At 41.8% G+C, this 17,627-nt stretch overlaps 1 protein-coding gene across 1 annotated transcript; it reads right to left on the reverse strand.

The window, feature by feature from the left end:
- Nucleotides 1-482: 482 nt before the first annotated feature.
- Nucleotides 483-13,992, reverse strand: SLC46A3 (solute carrier family 46 member 3). The gene is made up of 6 exons (XM_059817419.1): nt 13,964-13,992; nt 13,495-13,707; nt 7,340-8,213; nt 6,835-6,918; nt 5,282-5,438; nt 483-3,355 (listed from the first exon to the last, which is right to left on the reverse strand). The coding sequence occupies exons 2-6, from the start codon at nt 13,684-13,686 to the stop codon at nt 3,268-3,270; spliced, it is 1,395 nt and encodes a 464-aa protein (XP_059673402.1). The 5' UTR covers nt 13,687-13,707; nt 13,964-13,992; the 3' UTR covers nt 483-3,267.
- Between the last annotated feature and the right edge of the window lie 3,635 nt (nt 13,993-17,627).

A 17,627-nucleotide genomic window follows, 5' to 3' on the forward strand; every position in this document is an offset into this window, starting at 1 on the left:
TTTTGTTCAAGGATTAGTATACTTTATTATAATCTTGGGTGAGATCAAGCCATATTCAGAGCAAGGAAGCTAATTTTGGGGGTTAGCCAGCCTGGAAAGCAAATGGTACATGTAAGAAGCATGTGCAAGAATATATGCTTTTAATAAAGAGTAATGGGAGTCAAACAGGACTGAGGAAAAGAGCTTTTGAGATAAAAAGGAAGGGTTGCACTTGCTCAGTGTTGCAGCGGGGTGGACTGGGGACTGGTCTTCCTGGCCCGGCCCATTCTCCCTGTTTCATACAGGCCTCATTCTGTAATGCAGGTGCTGGAAGTAGCAACCCGTGGAGGCACGCCAAGCGAGGTGTGCTGACAAGCATAGCTGGCAGGGACCCAGCCTTGGTCTCGTGTTGGACCCAACCTGGGCAAGTGGAGGAAGGTGCTTGCGGGTCCCCTGGTCTGACTTCTTGCAGAGAGCAGTGCTGTCCCTGCCTGCTCTTGGTGCTGATGTTCTGAGCAGCATCCTTTCCTCTCCCCAAGCGCAGGAGGGAAGCAAAAGCACATCTTCTTGCACTGCTGTTTGTTTGTTAGGAACACAAAAAATAGATGACACCATAGTGCTGCTGCTTCTGTTTACATAAACATTCCTCCACCAGTCATCCTGTTGGCCATTTGTCAAAAAACAATGCAAGAACTACAAATACAACATAGAGTTTAAAAAAAACAAACTTCATTATTAATTTCTGTCAAAATAATTTGCATTTCTATACAAATGGAGCAACTACTATAAACTCAGAAGATTTTGATTTAATAAGCTGAAGCATGTTAGTACCTCGTTTCCTCAACTTGTGCTGTGCTAGGCACTTTAAAAAACACAGTTCATATCCTTCATGTGTTTTGACCTAAACTTACAGTCAGTTCCAAATGCTGTGTCTACCAGAAATACTTTGCAAACAGCAAGTACTTTGTACAACAAAATCAAATCATAACAAAGCCATTCCTGAAGTGTACGTGCACGTTCTCATTTGGGCCAACAAAATGCCACTGTGGAACAAGCTTGCTTTATTCTACCTTCTAGCAGAGGTGTGCATTGAAAAAGAGGAAGTGAAGGCACACACTCCTTCTTCATTTGCTTTACTTTTTCCAGGCAGTTTTCTGTCAGTTAATTTCATAAAGCCTCACGTAACTGCATAACAAAGAGGCAAGGAAGACAATGTAATCTTTGTGCTGAAATCCTTTACATCGGTGTTTTCTTAATCTCTCTACTACAAGTACTCATTGTGTTTTGGACGCACTGATTGTTGTAAAACTCAGCTCACTTCAACAAGTTAGCAGCAACTTGGGCACCTCAAGGGGGGAGTGTTAAGCAGTTTTATTTACTGGCTAGTGTCTAAACTAGCTGTGAAGAGCCAATGATCTTTAATTGCCAACATCAGCCTCAGTAGTTTGAGGACAGAAACGTAAGAGCTGGCTATAGTTATCAGCTGTGGAAATATTCATTCCCCCTGTCCTGAATAAATGGCACTGTTTTCACCAGTGACGGTCTCCTGGATAAGTGTAAACTCTCCTTTACCTTATTTGAACCCTCTTCCAAACTTCTCCATGATCATGATACATAGCTTGGAAACAATGCTGTCGTTCAAACAAAAAGGATCTACAATAGTATTATCATGCCGTGGTACTAATATTTTTTGGTGGAATACCACTAAGGAGTTCTGCAAAGTACTCTGTTCATATGATGGATATTAATGGCTGTAAGCAAAGCATTGATTATACAGCGTATGCTATGTCCGTCTTCATTTTTGTCCTATGCTGTGTGCATGTGAAGTCAGTTCCCACATCATAGTTGCTTACCTAGAGTTTTCCTTCTGTGAATGTCAACCACTTTACATTATTTTGATTTCTCTACCTAATCTCTTTTGGGGGAAGAGAGTCACATACAAGCTACCTGTACTTTCAGGGATCAGAACAGTATTGGCTGTCAAACTCTCTCTGAAAAAAACACATGTGATTGATTGGTCCTTAATGTGGTATTGTATTTACACTTCTGCTCTGTTCTGCATTCCAGAAGCTAATACTTTGGATAATTTCTACTTAAAGATAATTTCTACTTAAAGATCGGAAGCCGATTCCTAGGTTTGGCAGTCTCACCAGTTTGCACTGTGGCCCTGGGCAAGTCACTTGTCCTCTCTGTTGATTTTTCTCTCTCTGCAACAGGGAAGATATTATCTATTATAGAAGGAGGTTCTTAATAGCATTTGTGAAGTGCTTTGAAGATGAGAAATGCTGTTCAAGTGCTCATAAATTATGCTGCATTCATTGCAAGATGACTAGATGCATGATAGATTTGGTCACCTCATTTCAGGGTTGTTAAAAACATAATCAAAGATCCACTAAAAAGAAATGCTATTACAGCCCCTCACTAGAAGAAACGTTTAAGCTAAGTACAGCCAACTTAACTAGAAAACAAGAAATATCTGTGGGACAAAAAAATAGAGGTGTCTGTATGCAGTCCCTAATATATGGAAAACGATAAAAATAAATGTGCAATATGGCCTCTGCAAAATGTAGGCATAGGCCTAACTTCACACTCTGCAAGCTGGAAGTTTTCTAAGTACGACAGTTCTGTGTGAAAATCCATTTTAAGAACTAAGTCACAGGCAAGGTCCACACATCATACATTAAACTTGCACAAACACTCTCTGCTAACTGCAGAGCAGTTAAGTCTCTTTACAGCAGGTGCAAGTACTGCCTCCAGTTTGGTTTCTTTCTGAAAAAAGTACCTTTTAGTTTAGTAATTTTAGGCAGGTTTGGGAGCTTCACCATTAAGACAGGCCTTTTAAGGGGTATACAGTGGACCACATCCTCAGCTGGCATGAGCTCCACTGGGTTCAGCAGAATTGCCAGCACCCTCCTAGTTGATAAGCTTATCTCTGTCACCCCACTTAGAATGATACAAGATGTATCACAATCCACAGCTGACATTCTCAACCTTGAGAAAGGGTAAGTAGAAAGAGGGCATCATCCTACCTTATTTTTTTCTTCATGTTGAAAGCAGCATTAAAATGTCCATTGCCAGCCTATTTGCATAGTTAAGTATAAGAGCTAGCTTTATTCAAGTGATAAAAAGAGACTGGATAAAAAGTGCTACCAATTTAGTGCTTCTTGCTGCAGGGCCACTTTGAGATTGCATCTGCAACTGTTGTGTTATCTCTATGGTCTCTATATGACATAATGGTCTCTGCCACTGCATGTCAGATTAGAAAACCCAGGTAGGCGAATCCTTTGTTCAACTATCAACGCTCTCTATGCTGGATACTTCTTCAGGTACAAGCAGAGCCAAGTCCTCCCCATTCCAGCTTGTGCACAGAAGCCAGCTGTAAGACACAGATAAGACAGACATCTTTAGCTGAGATAGATAGTTAAGTATAGCATGCTGATTCAGCACCAACAAACACATCCGATAGCTCTGTTACAGGCATCTTCTGTGGCACAAAGCTGTTGACATATCTTAGTAAACACAATGACAGTACTTGCCCGTATTACACAAGTTGGACAATATCATTACTGCTGTCTTTGATAAGTACTAAACTACTATGCCTGATTTATTACAGACTGGAACAACTACCCTTTCTGCTCTCAAACAGTAACATTGCATGACACTCAAAAGAAAGGGTTTAGAGAAAGGTTATTCAAAGGGTGGGCTATCTGACAGAGGGAAAACAAAAATAACTTCCAATAATTTATGGTGATGATGGACTACAGTCCTGATTGCAGGATGGACTAATTGATGGTAAATATCTGTTGCCTTTTGCACAGATAGAGTGCTTTCTTAACAGAAACTTTCTCTACCATTCAGCACTGAACTAGACTAAAACTAATATTTAATAAAACAGAAGTATTTACTGGGCCTTTGTAAATATAACTGAATTCCTCACTATTACTTTACTGAAAAGTATTCTCCACACTCAGCACAAGACCCCTTTCCTTCAATTGCCTCAGGTCTGAGACCCATCACTACCTTAGTCTTGAGTTACCTTTAGTGTAGCTTCTCTAGACTGTGTAAAACACTGTAGTCAGGCAGGCACAGACTTGAAATTATGTGAAATGTTATATATCTACAGCATTATCACTGCCTATTTAAAACTTAAAATGCAGCTGATGTAGAGATAAAAGGTGACTGAGGTAAAGTCTAAGTATTAGGAAAAAAGATAGAAGTCTCCAGCAAGAGTACCACCCTCTTAAGAAAAACAGTCCCCCCCCCGGATATAAATCTATCTCTCATGAAAAGTGATCCTTCTGTCATTTAGATCTATGTTCCAACACCCTAAAAAGACGTAATTTGTATTGGAAAGAATGCACAGTGAAATTAGCTTTTGTGAATACTCATGAGTATTACTAGATGTTCACCAGATATGATTAGATGCAAAATATTACAGAGGCATATTTTTTAAACATGTCTAGAGGTTTATTCATATGAGCCTTAAAGTTAGTGCAGCTCTTCTACAGATTTTGATGGCACTGGGTCACAAGGTACCCATGACCAAGGACTGGGATAGATAACTTTCCATTAAATTCACTGGGTGATTGGTCATGTTTACAATCCTCATTTGCATCTAGAAGAGCTCAGACTGCAAAACTAAGCCCATGCCTTTCAAGTGATCTGTTACTTTCGTTCTTTGGCAAAGGCTTTCCTCAGGGACATGTGTAAAGGTCTCAAACCAAGGGAAAGGCACGCACATGCAGTCAAGGGTACGGTGTATGCCACTAGTAGTACATTCAGGGTAGACTTCAGTTTGGGGGAAATTAGGTGACAAGTTCACAGCATGGAGCTGAAGGGAGGTAGCTGGATCAGGGCCAGACAGGGCTGATGATGGAAAAGCTCCAGCAAGGTGTAGGGGAGTAGGTGCTGAAGAGAGGAAAACCAGGAAACTACAGCTAACAGCTGCTGCGGATCCATTCCTCTCAGAAATTGGTCACAAGCCTCACTGAGAGAAAGCAGCCCCCATAGCCTGGGCTCCCTCTCGCCTACCCGATCCCCCTAGGGAAGACACTGCCGTGTCCCCTCGTTTCAGCTCAGCCCCACTCCTAGCAGCCCCCTGTACCTTTCATAGGCTTGTTAGATATAAGCAGTTCCTGAACCGTGTGGAAGCTGGAGGGAAGGCTACACACAAAATAAGCCCAGCACACTAGAAAATACTGAAATTTGAGAACTACAGCACTAAACCACTCAGCTTCAACTCATGTCAAAACAGAAATTACCAGTAAAAGCAATCAGAAGCACACTCCTGATCCATACTTACCACAGGACAGCCAGTGGAATTAGACAAAGGCCTGCCGATAAGAGGAAGCTAAAGCCTGAAAACCATGCAACAGTAGCTGCATAGAGAATATTAAAAACTGAAAGTGAAATAGTGCCGGTCACAACTTCTAAACAGGCAATACAAGCAAACACAGCACCTGCCAAAAACAAATGGATGAATTACAAACAAAACAAAATAAAACCAAAACCCCTTCAAAATAATAAAGTTTTCAAACTTGCTTTGAAAGATCTATCTACAGTATTTTAGCAAGTATGCAAGTAACAAGCACTCGAGTATCATATGTCTTTGATATGGAAGTGTCTTCTGTGGGGACTCCTACAAAAGACTTGTTTTTTAAATAAAAAAACCCCAAACCAAAACCAAACATTTTGCTGATGGAAACTATTTTTCTTTGCTACTATTCTGTGACTGTACCTATTTTCTTGAATCTGCTTATCACATGAAGTTCAAACTGTTCATCCTCCCTAACCATGTTCTGCACATCTCCATCCTTTACCCCTTCCAGTTCTCCTCTCGATTCTCACTCTTCCCTTTCTTGTTTCTTCCTTCTCTAATCTTCACTCTTATATGCAGAAAAGGCTCTGATCCAACAAAGACTGCTGGCTCAGCACATAACCATCTCCTTCTCATTTTTGAAAGGAAAGAAACAACATTTTTTGCACTGCACCCACTGGGGTGGCAGTCTATCCCATCAGTGTCTTGCTGAACACATTTTCTCAAGCCGCATTCATATTCACAGGATCATAAACAAAATCACAATAGGTAAGCAGAAAAGGATGACAAGAAGCAATCTGATTCCTGCATCAAACTACTCAAGCAGCCAAAGCCCTGAAAAATGCCAAAAAACTGCAAAATCAGAAGTGTATGTTAGCATAGTTAAGTACAAAGAAATCTTTGTTTTATTGTATAAAGATATGTCTTCTAAAAAATAAAACCAAACAACTCCGGAGAATGCTTCTAGAAAGTATATGCTCCCCAGAAGCAAAATATGTCATGCTTTTTTCTGTGTTCCATAAGGAAAGGACTTTGAGAAGCAATACGTTATATCTTCTGGGACATGTTTAAGTAGCCATAGGCACCCGTGAAGCCAGGTACATAGCTCAGGATCCATGTCTAATTGTTTTCAAGTGCTTTGAAGGTTGACCACCTACTGCTTACCTTTCTAAATCACTAAGTGTGACATTGACTAAATAACAGAAATATATCTTTGCATGTCAAAATCTTGTGAATGTAGAAGCACTTCTGAAATCAATCTTGACCATTTCTCTGCTTCAAGTTCCCCATGGTCTATATTTTTAGACCAGTATCTCACTTGAAGGTTGAAACTTGCAGTAGTTTTTAAACACAATGTTGTTTATATTAAATTCAGAATCAAAAGCCATTAATATAATGAAATAGGGTCATATCATATGACTTGAAAGAAAAGCAGTCTTAAAATACCAATACATATCTGTTTGTTTAAAGGTAATCTTGGTGCATCTCTGTTTTGAAATACCGTATTATTGCATCGTTTAAAACCAAATTCTACTCACCCTGTTCACCAGCGAGAACCACTTTTGACAGCATGGATCGGAGAACAGGAATAGGCATAAAGCAGAGCAACGATGGCACTCTTACTGTAAAGCAATGAATCAGTCATGAGACACTGAAGTAATAAAAATCCAGGATTTTACAAATACATTGCAAATGAATTAGTCATATACTTTTGAATGCTCAGTTCCCCAAACAGTAAAAGGCAATAGAAAAGTCAAACTAGAAATGCACTGAGACACAATTATCCAAGCATAGAAAAATTAATAAATCCAATATATCTGTATGGCACTGAAACCAAATCATAAGCAAGTAATTCCATTCTCTCTCCACAGACTTCACTTTTAATTAAATCCTAAATCAGTCTGACTCAACCTTATGTATTTTACCTTTCTAGGACCATTGCAAAAAGGTACGTCCAGTATCTACCAACTGCACTCACTATAGATAACATAGCATTATTTTCACACATATTGTTGACCATGGAACAACTGATTCTGAACTCACCTAAAAACATGAGCAGGGTAGTTTTGGCAAAGGCAGCCATGATCATTCCTCCAATGTAAGAAAATATCCCAATAAAGACAATATAAATGTCTTTGAGACATTTAGAAAATAAGTAAACTCCTAAAAAACTGGTCAGAGAGACAGACGTGAACGCAGCTGCTCCATATCCAATGTATACTTCATTCCAGCAGAGTGGCTCATCCAGTTCATAGAGTGTAAAAAGTGAACTCCCACCAACCATAGTAAACAAATAAGTCATAAATGTAAAAAGTAACACAATGATTAAAATTCTCTTTTTAGAAGGGGCAGTTTTAAAAAGCATGTACACTCCAGAAAATGTCTCTCTAAGAAGTTCTTTACAAGATACTGGTGTCTGGTGCTGGAATTCAGATATGCCTATTGTATCTTCCAGAAAAAATGTAATATAGATAATATTAACAACATGAAGAAGAGATGCTGTCACAAATGTCCATGTAAAGCCTATTCCTCTTAGAAAGTAGCCAGATGACAGTCCTGCCAATCCAGATACAACTCCAAAAATCAAATCCACCACAGCTATTCGTGTTGTCTTCTGCTTCTCATCGTGACACACGTCTGCTATAAAAGCAAAACCTCCTCCAAGGAATGTTGCCATACTTCCAAACAGTCCAGTAACAAATGCAACCGCAAATAGGATAGAAAGTGACAAGGAAAAATATGATATTACAGTGAGGCAAATATCAGCAATCAAAGCTCCCATTGATGGTAAAACTAAAGACCTTTTGCGTCCCTGGCGATCCCCATTAGCTACAATGACAAAGGCAACTATAAGGCTGGGAACTGCTCCAGTTAAGTCCAACTGCATATTGAAAACGGAGGCTTTTTCTTGAACTTCCTGCAAAGAGAAAACAAAAATAATTGTAAATACTATAATACACTGTAAAAAAATATTAATTTGTAATAATACTACACTTACATAATGATTAGCATGCAACATAATGTATAGCACAATACATGTTTATATATTATAAATAGTATTATAAAACATAATATATACAATATCATTTTATAAGAGTATATAACATTATATTATGCTATAATATTATATTATGCTATAATAAAATACATTACTATGTTTATAAGAGTGCATTATATCACAGTAATTGCTAACACAAAGGAACTGGATATTCAAAGACTCCCACTTTCGTAATTTTACCTTCAATATTCCTCAAACATCCCTTGTTACATTTTAAGCCAGAACTTATTTCTTAAGATACAGTCTAACTAGTACTCTTGACACAGAAGTTTCAATGGAGACAAGAGAACAATTCTTTTGAACATGCATTTACAAGAGCTGGTGCTTATACTGTGAGTACCTCCTTCAGTACAGGGTATAGCAAAAGGACACTGGGCCTATTTTCATCTTTCAGAAATCAGTAGTAAAACAGCCTTTGATTGAGGAACATATCCCATGCTCCCTACTCACAGGAGATCCATTTTCCTCCCAAATAATCCTACTGAGAAGGTTACAAAGAAACCATTCACTGACTAGCACATTGTGCAAGTAAACAGATCAGGATTTGCTCTGACATCCCAGTGTACAACGTTAATACTAATAATAACAACAACTACAAATGTGAAACACAGCATACTGACTCACAGATATGTGAATTAACTAATTTTTTAAAATACTGGAAAGCTCTGGGTTCAGAAACTGTTCAAAGCAATGATCTCTCTATAACTATGCTACACCAGGTATTCACAGCAGCTAACACTAAGACAATAAACAGTAAACACCCATTATGGGAAAAATTTCAGAGTTTTTTTTAACAGAAGTAGAAAAATCAAATGTAGCTGAAAAACAACCAGTTAACAGAACATGAATGGCTGTAGAAAAAAGAACCAAAGAAAAGTCAATTAAAAAAAAGACTATCTTGTTATGAAGCCAGCTGCTAAATGATGCTCAGCAAGCTAATTCAGATCTTGCTTTTGATACATCAATGCAGGCTAGACAGACAGCAGCCACAGCAGCCCTTTCAAAGACAACCACCTGATCAAACAGAAGAGCAGCAGAGGAAAAGGAAGTAACTTCATTCGCACAAACCCTTTATACTCTATAATATAAACTTTCAGATGCAGAGAGTAAAGTCACTCAAAGTTTTGTTCAAGTTTTCTGAGGTATCACACTGACTTGGGCAGGGGTTGCACTCTTCAATCAGTAGCTGGTACAGCTGTGTAACTCTTCCCAAGCCATTCTCAGCCCATATTCAAGCCATCTATATTCCACGTTTCCTCTGTAGCTAACATAATCCCCACTGAGTAGCATCCAAAAGATGAAAAAACCTAGAATTTCCAGGAATGTACTTTGAGCAATTTTAAAAGCAGCTGAGTGTTTTATAAATTCATATTTGTATTTACAGGCAAAGACCATGAGTTTCTAGTTCAATCTCTTTGTTTGTTTGTAAGATACCAGGTTTTATTGCAAGAGGGAACTTCAACTGATCCTGAGGCCCTCAAGGAAAGCCCTCAAGATCACCAGCACTCTGGAGTCTTTTACTCTCTTCCCTTACGGTGTCCGACTACCTTAGGATTCATGATGACCTGTCTAATGGCCAGCACTGTAGTCACCCTGGAAGGGTCAACCCCATGAAGACGGAACAAACCAAGATGGAAAATGATATTCTGATCTTTAACTCCTCCCCTGCTGACAGAGAACTCTATGTAGTTGCAGGCATGGCTTCTTTACCAGGATCAATAGGTTCAAAGACATGAATGTCAAAGAAATGCTAATACTTTAGAAATAAAACTACATGTTATTACATACCATTTCAACCCATATTATATTAACCACACAATACAAATACTATTGCCAAACCATAACGAAGTGTTAAACTGGAGTAATAAAACAACAAAGACTTGGGTTTCATTGTTTTGGAAATAGATGTGCAACATAAAGAACGTGGCTACACATCCAGATACCGCAAATGACCATAACCTTGCTGACATAAATGACTTGTTGTCTACTGATGAGAAGACTAAAAGACAAAAGTACAGAAAAACTCCATTTAGAGTGTAAAGCACTCAACTGCCCACTTCATGTTTTAATAAAGTCAATGGAAAGGAATACAGAAAATGATAGGTCAAACCTGCAGCTGCTTTAAAATCATGTTACTATTAAAATCAATGGAACTACATAAATTCGAAGAAAAAGGTCTAGTTTTTTAATCTGCAAATTCACTCTACTCTGAAAAAATGCTCGCGGTGAACAGAGGTAGTTCTTAAAAATCACAGATTTCAAAATGAAAAGAATGAAAATGAAGAAGCAATTCACTTATGTAAGGATTAAATTAATAGAGAAGTGTAGTGCCTGAGGCTGAACAATGTACAGGACGTGAAAAAATGACAGGCTCATAAACCAAAAAAAAAATTACTGAGTAGCAAAGGAAAATGCATGGATTGGATAATAAATAAACTGGATGATAAATAATGTTTAATGATTAATAATATAGCTCTGAGCTAAAAAACCAAAAGGATTGGCCAAGCCAGTGAGTGGAATGCTTCAGCTTGTATTCAAATTACCTTTGAACTTATTTTATTATAAAATTACTAATTTACTTCAAATGGTAAGAAATAATTAATCTAAATGCTGCATTTTGAACTATAACCTACGTTTTTGCAGGCTCCAAGTGGTTTTTGTCTTCAATTTCCTTTTACATTTTGTTTTGAAACAGGTGAGATTAGTAAAAAGCTTCTCCATTCTCAGAATAGAAGGACTTATACTGAACTATTAAGGGAGGTGTTCTTCTAAAAGTTAATGCCAAACAGGGCCTGTTGGGAACACTCCTGACAGCAAAATTTACAGCATTTGTAAACAAAAGTCAGTTAGGATGGTCTTGGAAAATCCATATCCTCAGCAAAGGGCTTGGAACTGCATTACTGGATCTACTCTCTTCCCCATACACAGGATTATTGCTCAGCACAGAGACCGGGTTCCACTGAAGTTAATGGGTGTTTTGAGCATTTTACATTCTTATATTATGGTAATAAGTGTGCTATCAGAAATGCAGGCAAGACATCAAGACAAGGGCATAACTGTTCAAAGGCTCATTCCCTGCTGGCAGTCACTGAAATGGAGGGAATGGAAAATTGGCAGGAAAGGGAAACAAAGAAGTTCTACTGGCCATTACTCAATTACTGTCTTGAAGGATTCATGTTCTCATATATCAAGTTAATTATAATTTGTACCTTTTAGACCAAAAAAAACTGTAATGTGTGAATTCACCACCACATCAATCAGAGATGCTATCTAAACTTCAGCTGAAATTAAGCACTCTGCTTCAGTGTTTTGCAAGAAGAAATACAAAGTCTTATATCCTGAACCATAGGTGATCACAATTTGAAAATCAGGTTGAATTTGCGGGGTTTCTAGCAAATGCAAAGTGCAGAAACGTTTGTGAAATGTGGGTTTCTTGATGGGCTCTGTGACTAGAACTGTATGGACCACCTATGGTTTTCTTACAGTTGCTCCTTCCACTGACACATGACACCGTATCACAAAATGCTCACTCACACCACCAAACAGGGAGCTAACACTAAAGAAAACACTTTGGGGGAGTAACATACAAGCATTACTCAGACAATACTTGGTTATTACCTCCAAATTAATTCCAACGAGTGGCATACATTACCTTCCTTGGCTAATGGATCAGCCCAGACGGCATGCTGGACTACAATTCTATCAACTTTTTACTTTCACATTCTTTCTACTAAGACTGGCTTCTGTCACATGAGGAATAACCTACTCCACACTAAAAATCCTGAATTATTTCTTTGATCATCTTCAGTGAAAGCATGTACCATTAAAAAAATTCTTTTATATATGACAAATGAAATAGATAAGCTCAGGTGTTCAGTCTTGTGCGTATGCAGCACATTAGAGATTCAAATCTGGGATGTGAGCAAAAATTTTGAAGTGCCACCTTTTCAGCAGCATAGGGGAATTCCAGCTGACTGTTTCCATAACTCCATCTTCTGTGTAATTTACAGTCCGAGTCATCTACTTTTCTGACCCTACAGTGGTTTCATGTTCCACTTAATCCAACCCAACTGCCAGCTGTCGATGCCAAGGATGGTTCTGCTGTACCTCTTCTGGAAATGGGTTCCCTCTGCCCTCCCCATGTCAGATACAGCAATCACGTGGCCACTGAGTGTGTTGGAGCAGTGCACTGCTTCAGAAAAAAATACCACTCAAAAAGCAACTAACTCAAAAAAAGAGATGAGCTTTCTGTTGCATCAGTGCCCTGATCAAATCCAAACCGTAACCTGTAACTGTGGAATTGCGAGATACAACACATGGGGGGCAGCAACGGGGGGAGAGGGGAAAGGAAGAGGGAATATGATCATCTCTGCTGCTGGCAGCCCATAGTTAGCTCTGCTTTAGTGTAGCATTAAAACTGCACTGGAAGTGCAACGGAAGAGATTCCAGTCAACAACTAGCTATCCAGCATGCTGAACTATGAAAAAGTGCTAAAAATGTAATTGACCACGGGATGCTGTCATCTTAACGTCTTTGTATTTCAACAAGGCAGACTAGCACTCTGAATGGCAAATCATCAATTATATTTGATTGTGCAAAGATAAGTTAATTTTTTTTTTTTACATTTTAAAATTACAGATTTTTAAATTTTAATCTCCCCCATTCTTCATTCTTGTAATTCCTCTGAAATAAATGCATTCTAAACTAGATCTTATTCCTGAAAATTACAGGACATTTGATAAACTTTACATGGTTACAAAGAACACTAGAAGTCACAGAGACAACGGATGGCTCATAAACACATGCACAACCATCACTGGAAGGAGAAGCCTTCAGCGGTACCCGTTGTAATGTCAGGCCAATGACAATTTGGGCCCAATCCTCTCAGGTGATTTTCAACTCCTGTTAAAGTATTAATTTACCTCAGCATCTTCCTGGAGACAATTCTTTATCTTTAAAGCACTACAACTACCTATAGTGCAAGACAAGAGCAATGAGACAGTAAAGCGACAGCAGTTTACAAAACTACTCCTTTTCTATCTATAAAAGGTTAAGTATATAGAAGGAGGTTATGTTGAGACAGCACCTAATGGCTTCGAGTTTATTTACAGCTGTATTTCTCTCCCCCACCCCCCCTTACCTTCTGCTTGATGTAAGTCGGGCTACTTTTATTCTGTTCACAGTAACTGGCATTGCTGTCGCTTACGAAAGTGGAGTTGTACTCCTCCTCCCACAGCCGCCGGTAGATGAACTGCTGCACCAGCGGGCTCGTCAAGGAAGACGCAAATATGTAGGTGAAAATGACGGGCTCCACGCACAAAACCTTCCTCATTTCTGGGTTTGGCGTTCAATCCTGTGTACCAGAAAACAAACCGCAATTACGACCTGAAAGGGAAACACCCGACCTGCCGCCCGCTCCGCCCCGCCTGCTGACAGCCCCGACCTGCCCGGGAGAACCCCATCAACGAGCCCCCCCCGCCCCGCCCCGGCCGCACCTGCCCCGCCGGCACCGGCAGTGCCCCCCCCCGCTGCCCGCCGCCGCCTCCCTCGGCCGGCCTGTGCCCCGCGGAGGCTGCCCCCGCCCGCCGCCCGCTCTCCTCCGCCCGCACCGGCCGCCGCGGGGGTCACGCAGTGCCGGCGGTGCGTGACACCCAGAGGCGGGACGAGGAGGACAGCCGTGTCCCTCAGCGGAGAGGCGTCCCCTGCCCCCCCGCCGGCCCGGCGCCGCCCCCACGCCGGCCCGCGGCTGCCGAGCGGACGAAGCCGGGCGCCGCCATCTCGCCCCCGTGCCGGCGGCGGCTGCTCGGTGCCCCTCACCCCCCCGCGCCCTGCGGGCGGGGCGCTGCAGCAGGCGGGCCCGCGGCCTGGCGCTGCCGGGCGAGCCTGGGCGGGCCGCCGGGCCGAGGAGGGAACGGCGGTGTGGCGGCTGTCCCCGCGGGGCTCGACAGGACGACGGTCGCGGCCTCCTCCGCGGCCTGGGGGCAGCCCTCACCGGCGGGAGGAGAAGGGTCTCCCCCCCGGTGTTGGCACCCGTGCCGGGGGACGCATGGGGTCGCTGCTAGAAGTCATGACAACGCAGCAGTTTCGTGATTCCACCCCCAGAGCAGCAGCGTGCCAAACTGCTGTCGCTCAGTGTTTGCTGGGCCAGCGAGTTTGTTTTCGCCCGTTACGAAATGAGGATGTTTCTTATCAGCGGTGCCTCCGGCCTCGTTTGACACTGTACTGGTGAAGCCGGGCGCCGCAGGTCCCGCTGCCTGCAGCTCAGCTGGGTCCCGGGGGGTCAGCCTGCCCGGGGGGCTGGCACGGCCCCTCCCCGGCCGAGGAGGAAGCTGCGGGTTGTTTCTGCGCCCTGCTGCCGTCTTGTCTGCTCTCAGCTGAAAGGGTTCAGAGGTTTTATTATAGCTGCTGCCCTTCCACACGCTCTCTTGGCTTGTCAGCGCGGGTAAAAGCAGTGTTTGTTATCCAACAGCTGGTCTCTGGTTAATACATCCCATTCTCTCCCACTCTGACATAGCGAGTGCCGTGTGTCAGGGGAAAGGTCGGCGGGCTGCCTCTCTGTTGGCACAACTGCTGTGGCACATGCCTCGGCTCTACAAGAAAGGTCATGGTGGTGCAGATCTGCACTGGCGCAGTTTAGGTATGACCTCTACCCACCTTGATGTACACAACGGAGGGAGCACGCCCTGGCATCGGAGCTGTAGAACTTCAGGATGTGTTTTCTTGTACAAACTACGGAAGCCTTGTCTGCTCATTGGTGGTGGCTGCCCGTTGGGTTATGGAGACCAAACAAGCTCACTGTCTGAAGTAAATGATCAAGGCCACTGAGCTTGTACATTGGGCTGATCCCTCTGCTTTGAGGTGGGGTGCATTGGGGTGGACAACACAGTACCCCTGCTCTCTTCCTTCTCAGTGGTGTACTATCGTCTTAAGACAGAGATGATTCTGGCTTCCTCACAGGTGTAGTACAACAAGGAGAGATGACATAGTTGGGGAGTAGAAGCCCAAAGAACCTCCTTTCAGTCTTAAATACTGCTTTTCAATTACAAATATTGCAAAAAGTCTTATTTGCTACAAGTACATCAAAACTTAAAAGGTTCCCTGATGTAGCTTTTCTCTTAAAACAAGAAGTGCAGTTTAATAACTTCATGAATATTCAGTTCCTTCATAAACTGTTTTGAAGCTAGATTTACTGTAACATGGGTCACATGCTCTTGAATAAAGTTTTAATTTGTTTTGCTGGCATGTGACATGTCATTCAGAACCAAATTTAGGGACAACACTAGCCTGTCATGTGTCTCTTAGCATAGGATCAGCCCAATGTACAAGCTCAGTGGCCTTGATCATTTACTTCAGACAGTGAGCTTGTTTGGTGTGGCATATAGGCCTGCTCACAGAGACACACAGACAGTGTTTCAAAAAAAGTGCGACTCTGGCCTGAGATCAGCTGTAGAGAGTATTGTCCTGAGATCAGCTGTAGAGAGTATTGTCCTTCTCCTCGACCTATCCAGGTCCAAAGTCTGATTCATCCTGTGACAGTATTTTGTTTGTCACAAGATAAAGCAAAAACGATCATGTGAGGGTTACACCTAAACGGGCTGCTAGACAAGAGGGGCTGTTCAGGTCACTCAGCCAGCTGTTAACATTTATTTGGATGTGGTGAAGAAGGGCTTTTAAGCCTGTGGGAACTTTCTGTTCTACAGAACGATATTGTCCAGGGCCCCATTAGGTCTCTTGCTAGGTCCATCTGTGCTGAAGAGCATGTTGCTCATGAACGCAAGTGTTTGAATACAGGCCAGGTTGCCAGGCAAAACTTGTTTTAGCTAGCAGTCCCTTCAGGACAGCCTTCCCAGTGCCAACGAGCGGAGTTCCAGCTGCAGAGGTCCTCCGCTTCTGCCCTTCCTACCTCCAGTAGCTGTGTTTAAGTTTGGGCTTGGGTTTGCAGAGTGAAGTGGCTCCAGCGAAGTTGTGGCCTCACCAATGCTGGAGGCAAGGCTGCAGCATGAGCTGGGCCCCTCTAAGCACCTGATTATCTTTGTCCAACAGTTTGAAGTCTGTTCATGAGTATCTTCTAGTGCCAACAGGTAACAGATATCCCTCACGCAGGTGCATTGGAACAGACTTGGCTCTCCCTTGTTCCCAGTCCCCCCTGCAAGGGGAACTAAAAGCAATAGATGTGATTGAACTTTTAAGATCAGACTTAGCCGGGTGATGTTTACCCTTCGAAGCCAAGCATTTTCAAATAACATGGCAAACTAGCTTCCTTTCTCCCCTATCACCAATATTCATGTTGGCCCAAATTTGAATGACATGCCAGTGAACACACTTCACAAAGGTCACACGTATGTGACATGACAGTGAACAGACTTGACAAAGGTCACAGGCGTGTGGTGGCTGCAGCTTTGCAGTTTGCACTGTTTATTTACTGACATCCTCAATTGAATTAGCACATGTATTCATTGTAGAGGTCAGGCTTTTGGGGAGCACTTGCTAAGTTTCCAATCAAAAAATCTTAAAAACCAATCAGATTACTGATCTTTGAAGGCGGTATGTTGCTTGTGTGCCAGGACGTGGAAAAAAGGAGACATGTAATGAAGTTCAAAGTTCAGAACATTAGGAGACTTTTGAGAGATCCCACCAGCACTGGTCAAAGGGCAAAGACATTATGTTACCTTCAGTGAAAAAAATCTTAAAACAAAGCCTCCTGCACTTGAAGAAATTATGCATGACTTACGTGGCAAGATCCTGGCATTCAGTGATTGTTACAAGTGCATTCTCAGTCAACTTTGCTGCTGCAAAAAACCCACAATTTTTAGTTTTTTATATATATACACAAATCATTAATACTGTAAACATTTTTTCTAGCAAATTCTTTTGATGAAGTTGAAGACATTTTTGAGATCTGGGTAGTCACATTTCTTTGCTGAAAAAATTGGTAGTGCTTTAACAAATAGTATTGCCACGTAAAATGTGATTTTAATTGCCTGCTAAGAAGTTACAGAATCACAGAATCACAGAATCACTAAGGTTGGAAAAGACCTGTAAGATCATCAAGCCCAACCATCAACCAAAAAAACCACCACCATGCCCATTAAATCACGTTCCACAATGCTATGTCCACACGTTCCTTGAATACCTCCAGTGATGGTGACTCTACCACTTCCCTGGGCAGTTTATTCCAATGTTTCACTACTCTCTCAGTAAAGAACTTTTTCCTAATATCCAGTCTGAACCTTCCCTGGCGCAACTTGAGGCCATTTCCTCTTGTCCTGTTGC

The sequence above is a fragment of the Gavia stellata genome, chromosome 1, assembly GCF_030936135.1.
Source record: "Gavia stellata isolate bGavSte3 chromosome 1, bGavSte3.hap2, whole genome shotgun sequence".
NCBI classification, from domain to species: Eukaryota; Metazoa; Chordata; class Aves; order Gaviiformes; family Gaviidae; genus Gavia; species Gavia stellata.

Coding starts and splice junctions, on each gene's coding strand:
- SLC46A3 (XM_059817419.1), bottom strand. CDS start 13,686: ATGAGGAAGGTTTTGTGCGTGGAGCCCGTCATTTTCACCTACATATTT. Junction 8,214..13,494: donor CGACTTACATCAAGCAGAAG/GTAAGGGGGGGT, acceptor TTCTCTTTGCAG/GAAGTTCAAGAAAAAGCCTC. Junction 3,356..5,281: donor ATTCCACTGGCTGTCCTGTG/GTAAGTATGGAT, acceptor TGTGTCTTACAG/CTGGCTTCTGTGCACAAGCT.